Source organism: Geotrypetes seraphini, chromosome 11 (genome assembly GCF_902459505.1).
Source record: "Geotrypetes seraphini chromosome 11, aGeoSer1.1, whole genome shotgun sequence".
NCBI lineage: Eukaryota > Metazoa > Chordata > Amphibia > Gymnophiona > Dermophiidae > Geotrypetes > Geotrypetes seraphini.
In genome coordinates, this window is record NC_047094.1 from 133,604,435 (window position 1) to 133,617,657 (window position 13,223).

The 13,223-nt window shown below is 44.5% G+C and overlaps 1 protein-coding gene across 6 annotated transcripts in view; it reads right to left on the reverse strand.

The window, feature by feature from the left end:
* PTPRT (protein tyrosine phosphatase receptor type T) overlaps positions 1–13,223 on the reverse strand; it is a 680,142-nt gene that overhangs the window by 32,205 nt on the left and 634,714 nt on the right. For all 6 annotated transcript variants that reach the window (XM_033963545.1, XM_033963543.1, XM_033963541.1 and 3 more), the window contains one exon: positions 4,343–4,430. In XM_033963545.1, the coding sequence (XP_033819436.1) occupies positions 4,343–4,430 (88 nt within the window). The remainder of the gene's footprint in view (positions 1–4,342; positions 4,431–13,223) is intronic.

The following is a 13,223-nucleotide window of genomic DNA, read 5'->3' on the forward strand; positions in this document are numbered from 1 at the left end:
AGCAATAAAAGATGTCAACGGGTCCCAAACCAGTTTAAATAAATTGCTATGCCCCAATAGGTCAGCATTCATTTTTTCATATCTATAGCTAGAGCATAAATTAGCCCACCAAAAAGGAAAACTGAGGTGATCATAATTTTTCCAATTGCGAGTTACAATCTGCATAGCTATCCCAGTCATAATTAGGAAAAGCCGGCATTTATAGCGGTCCATGGGGGGGCTTAATATGCAATAATGTTCCACATATGACTACCTCATATGTCAATGGAATTGATGATTCCAGTATGGTATTAATCTGTCCCCATATTGACTTTCAAAAGTTGAGTATCAAAGGACGATAGAACAACAGATGATCCAGCGTTCCAATGTCTAGATGACAGTCCCAGCATCTATTAGATTTAGAACTGTCCAACCTGTGTAACCTAACAGGGGTCCAAAAAGATCTATGTAACAGAAAAAAACCATGTTTGTCTCATAGATGCTGACGCTGTACATCTCATCCTCCAAGTCCAAATTCGTGGCCATTGAGATGCAGAATTATGTTGCTTTATCTCAATGCTCCAAATGTCTCTAAGACAAGTTTTTGGCTTTTTAGTCAAGAATTCAGATATTAATTTATACCACCGGGCGGCCTGATGTCCTAGCAAATCTGTCTGGAAGCATAGAACCTGAAAGCTATAATAATTTTTAAAATTTCGCCATTCAGGGAACCCGTTCTGAATGGCTTGTTTCAACTGCAACCACTTATAAATTTGAGACTTTGAAATACCAAAAGATTGTTGCAGTCATGAAAAATCAAGCATTTTCCCATTTGGTATAACATCTTCTAGTGTACGTTAGAGAATGACACGGTGGTTGTTACCCTTGGCTAGCCGTGGGTAACCCGCTGAAACGGGGAAAGAAAAATAGTAGTCGCTACGGGGATAGGGACAAGGCCATTTACTGCCTCGTGGAGCGGTGAATGGTCTTGTCTCCGCAGTGAGGCATCAAGGATCGCGCGGTACCTGCAGCCCCCACCCGCCCGATCACAGCATTTAGCCAGCTCCCTCCCTCCACCTCATCTTAGTTTGCAGGCTTTCTTTTTCGGTGACCCGCACGCTTTCAAAGAGCCGCGCATGCGTGGCTGCTGGAGTTGTTCAATCTTCTCCTCTGCTGCAACTTCCTGTTTCTGGTTGCGTCAGAGCAGAAGATTTAACACTGAGCAGCTGCGCATGCACGGCTCTTTGAAAGCGTGCGGGTCGCCGAAAGAGAAAGCCTGCAAACTAAGGTGAGGTGGAGGGAGGGAGCTGGCTAAATGCTGCGATCGGGCGGGTGGGGGCTGCTGGACCGCGCGATCGTGCGTGTTCCCGGCTCAAACTAGGAAGGAGAGAGTGAAAGGGAAAAAGATTCTGAGCCAAGGGGATGAAGAGGGAAAGAAAGAAACCCACAGCAGGAAAGAAAGGGGAAGATAGGCAGGTGAGTCAGATTCTGGAAGCAGGGGGGGGGAAAGGGAAAGAAGCTAGATGGGGTTGAAAAGAAGAGACACACTGGTATGGAAGAGGAAGATAGGCGAAATCTGGACACAGGAAGGTAACAGAAAGAGGGGAAATTATGTGCATGGGGCATAGGGACAGAGACATAAAGGGGACATGCCATGGGGATGGTATATGGACACGGGGGGCAATGCCAGATACATAGGGGAAATATTAGAAATGGGGAAAATAGGAACACAGAAGCGAGGTGGTTTGTGGGGATGGGAAAGAGACCGAGCTCGCAGGCTCCAGTGGCTTGCACAAATTACATTGTAACGTGCCACGAAAATAAGAGGGAGGGAGGGAGGTAGATAGATAGGCCACGCGAGAGGAGCTGAAGGGTGGTAGAAAGGAACAGATGGTAAAGGAGGGAGGGAAGGGTGGTGGTGGTGGAAAGAAATAGAACAGACATTGAAAGAGGGTAGAGAGGAACGACCCTGAAGGGAAATGTGGAAGACAGAGTGGGGAGAAGACGCTGGAAGGGAAGAAAACAGATGCCAGACTATGGGGCAGCGGAGGGAAGAAGATGGGTGCTAGACCAATTGGGGGGGGGGGTGAAGGGAGAGGCACAGTAACAGCAAATGGAAGACGTAGAGAGAAGACACACAGTAGATGAAGGAATTGAATGAGAAGATGTGGAAAGCAGAAACCAGACAACAAAGGTAGAAAAAAAGAATTATATTTATTTATTTATTTATTTTTTGCTTTAGGATAAAGTAGTGTATTAGTTGTGTTGATAAAAATTTATAAACAAAGCCCTGCCAGCTGAACATCTCTTTCTCTAGTTCAGTAGCAGGAACTTTGATTTATAAGAAAGGAATAAGCTAAATATTCCAGTACTAAGGCTTATATGGATGCTGCGGGGACGGTGACGGGGCGGTGAATGGGATGGCAGTGGCGGTGACGGGGTGGTGAAAGGGATGGCGGTGACGGTGACAGGGCGGTGAAGGGAACGGCGGTGCCGGGGACAGATTTTTTCCCCGTGTCATCCAGTGCTTCCAGGCGATCTTAGACTCGCCAATTTCAATCTTGGAGTTTAGCCATAAGGATTGACATGTGGAATTTTCTACTGGAATTTCTGTCAAATTGTTAATAAATTTCAAAGTTTTCCAGGTATCAAATAAAATACTATTGTCTTTAGCATAACTAGGTAGCTTGATGCTCAACTCATGAAACAAACGTAATGGGGACATAAGTTGTCATTCTAAGTACAACCAACCTGGGAGATTCCATGAGCTCTTTTAAAACTTGCAAATTCAGTTATTCGCAACTTTTTACCTCACAGAGTTCCTAGGAGCGTTGGAGCAGCAGAGAGCATTCAACGCACTGACCGGCGCTAAAAACCTCTTGTGCAGTTTTCTCAATGGGGGGGGGGGGCTAAGTTAGGCTCTTAGATCGACCAGGTGTGACAAGTTAGGCACCTAACTTCAGGCAACTATTTAAGTATTTGTTTTAAGCTGAATTCAGGAGAGTCTCCAATTTATTTGTTCCCTCACTTTGAATTTTATAGACCATCAAGGATTACGAGAAGCTTTAACTTATTTGCCTATCCTAAGCCAAATGGTGTTAGATATAAGACCTTTTTTGAAAGGACCTTAGCATTTCAGGCAGGCAAACTTCAATGTTGGCTCGGCGAATGTCTTCATCAAGCCACGTCTTACTGTTCTTTTCGAAAATTTGTAAAGTCTGCTTAACATTGTAATTATTTTGCCATTTTTAATCTTGGTTTTTTAAAATCTTATGATATGTATGTACTTTGCTGATTGTTCAGTTTCTTACTCTGTAAACCGCCTAGAACTCTTGGGTAATGGCGGTATAGAAGAATAAATTTATTATTATTATTAGGATCTAGGCAATGGCATCGTGAGGGTGAGAGGCGATCGGGGCAAAGGAGGCACCCCTCCCCTTGTCTCTGCTCCCCACTCCTTCACCGATCCCTCCTGCCGCTCGGGCTCCCCCTCCCCTTCCCTTGAATCTCTAGTTGTTCACCACTGCGAGTAACAAACTTCAACATGCTACTTCTGACCCCAGCGGTTCTCCCGCTGACATCACTTCCTGCACGTGGTACCTGGAAGTGCTGTCACAGGAAGAACCGAAGCACTCGCCAAGAACACGTTGAAGTGGTTGATCGTGACCATGACCTCCAGAGGTTTGGGGAAGGGAAGGGGAGGAGGAGGGGGAGGAGTAGGAAGGGGAGGAGTGGGAAAAGATGGAGTACGGCGGAGCCCCCACCCAATATGGCGCCCCCTCGCCCCCCTCCCCTTCTACACCACTGGATCTGGGCCAGTGTGCCTATGACAAAAGTTCATATAGGCATCTGTTTTATGCCGGGTGCTGTATTCACTAGGTCAGGGGTGGGCAATGAGGGCCGCAATCCTGTCGGGTTTTTAGGATTTCCCCAATGACTATGCATGAGATCTATTTGCATGCACTGCCTCCCATTGAATGCAAATGTATCTCATGCATATTCATTGGGGTAATCCTAAAAACCTGACAACACGGAGGTCCTTACGTTGTTTGCTGTTGCTTTTGGTTCTGTTGTTCTGTTTGGCGTGTGAGTTTGTACTATGAAAAAATTTTCAATAAAAACAGAATATATAAAAACAAAACCCGACTGGATTGCGGCCCTTGTTGCTCACCCCGGCACTAAGTCACTTCTCCGCTTCATATGTGACTATAGTTCAGTACTCCGGTCAGTTCTGAAATCTAAATGTTGGCACTTTATAGAAATATTCCCCTCCTGCATGCAATCCACATTTTAAATGCAGAAAATAACTTTTGAAAACGATCTTCACACCATCTTTTGAAACAGGCCCTGAATGTTCACGTACAAGAAATAATATTTCCATATCTGTTCTTATTACGGTTTTCATCCTCTTTGGCTGTATCCCAAGACGCTGTCTGCCCCTCAGGTAGTGCCTGCAAAATAAATACAGAGAAATGAATTAGAAAGTGCAATACTTAAAGGTGGTTAGCACAACGGAGAAGCAGGAAAACTAACACACTGCATAATTCAGTGTTCTGCCAAGTTAACAGCTGCTCTATAAGAAAAGGCCGCTAATAATAACGGCAAATGCTACAGTACCACAGAGACTATTAACAATGCATGGCTTATGTTGTCTAAATATTGCCTGCCTAGTAAGATAAAAAAAAAAAAAAAGAAGAAGCAGCAAAAATCGAGCCAGTAAGCTGGTTGGAAGGTTTAGTCCTGCTTGTGGATATAGATACAAAAAAAATATATTTCAGTGTATGCTAGCACGTGAGGCAGAGTGATTGTAAACATAGCTTGAGGGTGCTGGATGAGAAAAGCGCTGATTGCCGGTTGGAAGATATACAGATTAGTAGCTGTGGGAGATGGAAAGCAGGATGTGCATTACCAAGGGGTTATAGGTGAGTGCTGCTTTATGAGGCATGCTTGGCACTGATTTTCAGATTCAGTTTTCTTCCATTTTTCTGCCTCCATCTCAAATCTCTTTTTCCATCTCTTCCCCTCTCCTCCATCCATCTCTTCCCTCTGTTCTCTACCCTCCATCCATGTGCACCATCTCTTCCCTCCTCTTCCACTTCCCTCTATCCACGTGCACCATCTCCTTTCCCTCCCCTGTCTTCCCCTTCATCCATGTGACACCTCCCCTCTATCCATGTGTCCCCGTTCTGCCTTTCTACCCCTCCATTCAGCATCTCTCCCTTCTTCCTCCCTCTCTACCCCCGAATTCCACCAAATAACCTCCCCGCCCAGTTCCTAAGCCCCCCTCACCTCTACAACTACAATGAGATCGCTGATGTGGGAGCAATTCTCATGCAGTACCCGCGGCCTCCTCTGCACAGTTCCTTGGCCGCGGTCCACCCAACCGGAAACAGGAAGTTGCTTCACAGTGGGGGTGGACCGCGGCAGAAAAAACAGTGCAGAGAAGGGCCTCAGCAGCACAGGAGAATCGGTGCCGTGCTAGTGCCTTCCTTGCAGGGAGCTGTGAGCCGCACGATAGGTTCTATTGCCAATTTTGGGGAGGATATCATTTCCTGCTTATGCATAGGTTATGCATCAGAGAAAGGATTTGGTTTGGCGTGAGCAGGCTGCTTGAATTGCTGCCCGCTACTGCTGACTGCTGCCACTGATTTCTGCAGGAAAAAAGGCGAGGGAAAAACAGACAGCTAAATCCCCTGGTTTGTGTTCCCACATACCACGAAGATGTTAATGGAACTTTCATAAGAACATAAGACTAGCCTTACTGGGTCAAACCAATGGTCCATCTAGCCCAGGGATTTCAAAGTCCCTCCTTGAGGGCCGCAATCCAGTCGTGTTTTCAGGATTTTCCCAATGAATATGCATTGAAAGCAGTGCATGCACATAGATCTCATGCATATTCATTGGGGAAATCCTGAAAACCCGACTGGATTGCGGCCCTCAAGGAGGGACTTTGAGATCCCTGATCTAGCCCAATAGCCCGTCTTCGCAGAGGCCAATCCAAGTTACAACTGCCTGGCAAAAACCCAAACAGTAGCAACTATTCATGCCAGCAACCCATGTCTTTCTCAATAACAGACCATGGACTTGTCTTCCAGGAACTTGGCCAAACCTTTCTTAAAACCAGCTACGCTATCCGCTCTTACCACAACCTCTGGCAACGCGTTCCAGAGCTTAACTATTCTCCGAGTGAAAAAATATTTCCTCCCATTGGTTTTAAAAGTATTTCCCTGTAACTTCATCGAGTGTCCCCTAGCCTTTGTAATTTTTGATTGAGTGAAAAATCGATCCACTTGTTCCCGTTCTACTCCACTCAGGATTTGGTAGACGGGATGCAGATTGGATTCCGACTGGATGTGGATTGGATGCAATGATATGATCACCGTCAGCGCTCTGGTGGGGCTATTGATTTTAAAATGGTTGTTTTTGAATGCAAGTTGTTTGTAGTTAATTTCATTATATTTGAAGTGTATCGAATCCCTTGCACCAACTTGCATCTTCGATAAAGATATTCCATTATAAAGATAACAATGATTTACAAATTTAATTATTGAACCTTAAACCCTCTCTTAAATACTCGTCTGATGAATGCTAAAAGATATATCCTTATAAATTTGATGTTTTGCACCTTGTCAGTTTGCCACGAGTTGAGAAAAGATTGAAAATCACTGGGTCTCAGCAAAGTCAAACTATTGAGTGCACAGGAGTTAAATTTCATGACTGTATATCTGCCACCCTGCGAGCCTTGTTGTGTACATGGCTGATATAAATCTCCCGGTTAATACAGATAACCAAGGGCTCCGTTGCCTGGGATTTACTGCTCAGATCTTCTTTGTTTTTATTTATTTCCACATTGCTCATTTCCCTCTTGTTCAAGAAACAGGAGGAAAAGATCTAATTCGCTAAGGTGTACTTCACGGGGGCCGATTGCAAATGAGAAGGAGCAGCATACGGGTTTCAGGAACACTTATTCTAAGGATTAATTTCCTTGACACGGTCTGGCTGACTGGAGAGGTTCTACTTATCCAGTACATCAGCTAATAAAGTCATTGGATCAGGACAAATGCACAAGACTCTCACGGACACGGTTATTATATCGAGGCTATAGCAGTCACCAGGAACTGCAGAAATTTAGTTTAATGATTCTAGATTTAAAAAAAAAAAGAAATTTAGGTCATTAATTTTCATTTGACCCTCTGGTCTCACATCAGTCCTCTTCTGCTAGGATGGGGAGAATAACTGTTACGATGTCAAGAGCTTTGCAAATGTTAAGTTTCTTTTACACCTTGCATATTTCCACCTCCCCTCCCTAACCAGAATGCCCCGATGACAGGAGGAAATTCTCGCTGGCTGGAAGGACACATGCAAAGGCCATCACTGTCCCTTCCTCCCTTTTCCTGAACACGTGACTTCAGTGGTGATAGTCCATGCAACAGGGTTCCAACCTCTAACTTCATGCACTGTGGCCTGAGCTAGAAAAATGTGTTCAGTTGTCTATACTGTTCTCCCCAGGGAGCTCAGGTACTCAAGCATTTTCCCCTATCTGTCCTGGTGGGCTCACAATCTGTCTAATGCACGTGGAGCAATGGGGGGATTAAGTGACTTGCCCAGGTTCACAAGGCGCAGGGTGGATTTGAACCCATAACCTCAGGGTGCTGAGGCTGTAGCTTTAACCACTGCACCACACACTCCCTAGAGTATATGTGCTTTTGAGCCTATGGCTACTTCATGTAATACCGCAAGCTGTTGCCAGAGGTCACAATGGCCATTTTAGAGAGGCGCCTGCTTCCATCGAATACCCATTTTTGTGGATATTTTTAGCTTCTTGAGTAAATCAAGGAAAATTTTTGTTGTTTACCTGCAATTACATCACTTTCTTTTCCTCAGATTAAAAAAAAAAAAGAAGAAAAGATTTGACATCGATATGTGATAATTTCTTATGAAAGAACTGAAGATTTTATGGGGGTGTCCTAATTTTTCACATGACTGTATTACCATGACGGTCCTATGCTGTTTTTTTCAGCACCAAGCAAAAAAACAAAAGGAATTGACCCCAAAATATCCACAAAGAAGAAAATCCAGAGAAAACAAAAAAAACTCTGTGGAGTGACGATGTTTCTAAATGGACTTTATTTGAAAGTGTCAAAGTACCAAAGGTACAATGAAATCATCCACATAAAATAATTTCATCCACATAAAAGTAAATCATCCACATAAGAGCCTTAAAGGACCTAGTCCGCTAGGGATACAGGACCCAACACGGTCCGCGTTTCGACAAAAAGTCTTCTTCAGGGGTCCCTGGGGGTCCTATAAAGGTGAGTACGTGGGAAACAATTGTGTGGTGAGCCGGAAGTGAGACACTGCTTGCATTTGCACACAATTGTTTCCCACGTGCTCACCTTTATAGGACCCCCAGGGACCCCTGAAGAAGACTTTTTGTCGAAACGCGGACTGTGTTGGGTCCTGCATCCCTAATGGACTAGGTCCTTTAAGGCTCTTATGTGGATGATTTACTTTTATGTGGATGGAATTAGTTTATGTGGATGATTTAGGAACATCGTCAATCCACAGAGTTTTTTGGGTTTTTTTTTTTCATCACCCACACTTCTGTAATGCAGCTGGAATTTGCATGCTATTCACTGATGGCATTGGGGACCTAAAATGTTGATATAGGCTAGCATTAGAAAGCCCTTCTACAACTGTGTAAATATAATTAGGTACACCAAAAGTGCTGATATTCAAAGCTATTTTAACCACCCAGAAATGGCCGTTGACTGGTTAAATAGCTTTTTGGGGGCTAGTTGTGAATATGCTGCAAGACTGAAGCGCAAAGCAGGCAAACTCAGGCGCATTTTGCGATTAGATGCTAATATTAAACACCTGAGCACAGAAGATAACCGGTTAAATTGGGCTGCATAAAGACCCTCTTCTACTCAACGTAGGGTTACCAGATGTCTGGATTTCTCTGGAGACGTCCGTGGGTCTGGACAGCTTTTTTTAAAACCTGGCACTTTTGGACTCAAGTAAATTGTCTATTAGAAAACCATGTTGCATTATCCTATGATACTATTCTGTTTGGCATGTCTATGAGGAAAAAAAGTCAAATATCAGCACATGATAACAAACTATTATTAATCTTGACTGGGGTTGCTCTTCAGCATATCACCAATAACTGGAAAAATTATACTAATCTTAATGATACATTTTGGTGGAATTTGGTATGCCATATTTTTAAGATGGAAAGAGCAATTGCAGTACAGAAAGGGAACTATAATAATTCTATAAAGCTCTGGGGGCCATTGGAACGATATTGTAATGAGTAAATATCATTTTCCTTGAATGAATATATGTACACATGGGGGGGGGAGTTTTTCTAGAAATTTCACTAAATTATATGTTTATATTATATTTATGATATAATTGATTATAATATTTGAAAGAAGGTGGGTGGGACGGGATATAATTTTTATGTTTGTAGAATTATATGAGAACTACAAGTGTTATTGTTGTTACTAATGATATATTCCTGTACGCTTGCTGTAAATTTTCAAAATAAATAAAGAATATTAAAAAAAATAAAAATAAAACCTGGCACTTTGTCCGGGTTTTGAAAAGCTTTCCTCCACATCGCGTCGGGCAGGAGGGCATCCACTGTGGTAATTAACTGTGCTTTTAAAAACCAATTGAAAACTTATTATGAAAAAAAGGCACCTGACTCATATCTGAATATCCAGAGGGGTGTGGTTGACGTTTGGCACAATTAAGCCTGTAAAACCCTGGCCTACATTTCCAGTGCCTATCTTCGGCGCATACCGCGATCCTCAAAACAGCGCCGTGGTTTGAATGACATGTGAATGGAGCCGTTTTTTCAAGCCCTGGCCGATTCCACCTCCGTTTTGAGAATCCGAGCTTAAAAGCGCTGCCCAATCTGTAAAGGAACATAGGCACCTACAGCACATGCCTATAATTTAAGGACGAGCTTTTACGCCGGCCACAGAGGGTTCAAATTTTGCTTTCGCCACTGACACTTGGCACCTGAGGAGGAGGAGAAGAGTGGCATTGCCCAGAACTGCAAACTTAGATTACAAGTTCTTTCCGAGGATGAGGCCTACACACTGCAACTCACCCTATGGTTTGGGAAAGGCAAGGAATTAGATCTAACATCCAAGTTCATGATAGAATGGCTACCTTTAAAAATATCTAGAGATTTTTCATTCGGTAGGATAGGACATGGATTCTGAACGCTCCCCGATTCACAGCACGACCTACTCCTACTGGAGCGCTCAGCTTCAATGCCAAAAAATGCAAAGTCATGCACCTGGGCAGCCAAAATCCATGCAAGACTTACACCCTTAATGGCGAGATCCTAACAAGAACTGAAGCAGAACGAGACTTAGGGGTGATCGTCAGTGAGAACATGAAGACTGCCAATCAAGTGGAGCAAGCTTCATCCAAGGCAAGGCAAATCATAGGTTGCACACGCAGGAGTTTCATCAGCCGTAAGCCTGAAGTCATTATGCCATTGTATAGATCCATGGTGAGGCCCCACCCGGAGTACTGTGTGCAATTCTGGAGGCCGCATTACCGTAAGGATGTGCTGAGACTGGAGTCGGTCCAGAGAATGGCCACCCAGATGGTCTCGGGATTCAAGGATCTCCCGTACGAGGAACGGCTGGATAAATTACAGCTATACTCACTCGAGGAACGCAGAGAGAGGGGGGACATGATCGAGACATTCAGGTATCTCACGGGCCGCATCGAGGTGGAAGAAGATATCTTCTTTTTCAAGGGTCCCGCGGCAACAAGGGGGCATCCGTGGAAAATCAGGGGCGGGAAACTGCACGGGGACACCAGGAAATTCTTTTTCACTGAAAGGGTGGTTGATCGCTGGAATAATCTTCCACTTCAGGTCACTGAGGCCAGCAGCGTGCCTGATTTTAAGGCCAAATGGGATCGACATGTGGGATCTATTCACAGAGTAAAGATAGGGGAGGGTCATTAGGGTGGGCAGACTGGATGGGCCGTGGCCCTTATCTGCCGTCTATTTCTATATTTCTATGTTGCTGTTTTTGGGCAAAAAAGAAAAAGTAGTGTCTGGCGTTTAACTCTGTTAGGATATTATATCAGGCAGGCATTATTCTGACGAGCCATTATTGACAAAGCCTGCAGAGGTAATTTCTAATTGGAACCAAATGAGGATAAGATAATAACAAACTAATTGGAACAAGGCTTTGATCATAAGGCTATTTACTTTTAAAGGGATCCATTGCCTAACAGCAACTAATCTCTCAGGGAGAAAAAAACCAAGATGCCAAACATATAATACTAATCATGCTTAAAAGAGTCCACAGGCCCTTTTCCGGGCGGCTTCAAAGAGGAAACAAAGAGTACCCAAGATGCATTATTTCTACATTAGCATCTAGTTACACCAGACTGACCACAGAACAGTAAGTCATTAGCCACTCAATCAGAGCCTGTGCAGAAAACAAATTACTATTTTCTATTGTTATTCCATTAGCAAGATTTTCACTCGCTCGTTTTTTTTGTCGGGGTTTTTTTTTCCCTTCCATAGCATCTTTCCTTTTTGGCGTTTGGTAGTCCCTCCTATGGTACATGGACTTGTCGTGCCACTGGGGCTTGCGCGCATCTGAGATGTTGAAAGCGGTGCCATTAGCAGTTTCACTACCGGCAGGGCCGCCCCAAGGTGGACAGGTTTCAGCGGGGACGTCAGACTAACGATGTACCACCCATCTGGGCGGCTGCAGATGGGCCGTGTTGGAGGCGGAGGACCGCGTTTGATGCGGCGACAACATCGAATTTATACTGCGCAGAAGAGAGGCCTGGCAATCTACTTCTGTATTCTGCCACGAACACTTGATGTTCATCACGTCAATAGGACCCAAACACGAGTCAATAGCAACTTAAAAGTCCCCCCTATCTCCGGATTAATTTGGAGCCACAGATGGGATTCTGGTATATAATCTTTCATTCATGTGTTGATAGTGTTAGGTGCCATTGACTCGTGCTCGAGTCCTAGCGACTTGATGAATTGCGGATCTAAAAGGAAATCGGTTTTGTGCTAGTCTGGAAAGGTCCTCCAGCATCATCCCCTTGGTTGTTTCCAATGTGTCCAGCCATGGTCGCCCTCTTCGCCTGGTTCCTTCGTATGTACCTTGAAATATGTTTCCCGTTTCATTGGTACTCTCTCTTAATGTGTGAAATTTGGTCATTGTATCCATCGTCCTGAAGTCGGGAACCTTACTTCTTAGCTCCTCTTGATCCTCTGTAGCATGGGCCCTAAATCTGGCCAACCTTTTGGCTTCCTTGGGCCGCATTGGCTGAAAAGAAATTTTCTGGGGCTGCACAAACGCGCAAACGCTGCAGCAAGACGGAGGAGGGAGCCGGCAAGACTGTAAACACTCGGGGGCAGCAGAGGAAAACACTGCATCGCCCTCGACTGGGGCCGCACAAAATACTTCACGGGGCCGCGGGTTGGACACTCCTGCTTTAAACAATGACCATAACGACTTCTCCCCACCCCAGCATGCAAATTGCCATCCCATTGAAAAGTGTGCACTGTGAGGAAAAAAGTGCCCATCGCGGCAGCTGATTGTGAAATGGCCTGTCTGTCAATGCATGAGCGGTGATTGGCTCAAGTTGTGCTCTCCTTCAAATCTTCTCTGCAGCAGGACAAAATAGTTAATAGCCTCATTGCCATTCTTTTTAACATTGATGCCTACAGTGCTACTTAAATTCTGTGCAGAATCCCATTCTGCATCACTCAACCCTCTCATTAGCCACGCATTTATGCAGCCGCCACCCCTCTGCAGCAAAATCGACAAGACGTGATCTTAAAAGCTTATAAATTTACCCTTAATTCTATAAACTTGCTAAGGACTAAATTCTCCAAATGGCACCAACTAAAAAACAGGCCAAGTGCTTTTTCTGTAAACGGCGCTCCAGGTACATGTGCCGTTTATGGAGTAGAACGTGGCGCCAAGAACCACGTCCAACTTTAGGCGTGAGGATTTAATTTACAGCATCTGAAGCCTGGCGTAAATTAGACGTGGATCTCCCGTTTTCTTTAACAGTGTACTTAAATAATGGAACAACCTTCCTTGACCTTCGCATGGCCACGCCCCCTTTTGGAGCTGTGATCCCAGCGCCTAAAAACACACACATAAATTGTTACCAAACAGTGCCAATAACTGACATCCAGCGGCACTGCACCGTTAAATGCCAAGGAA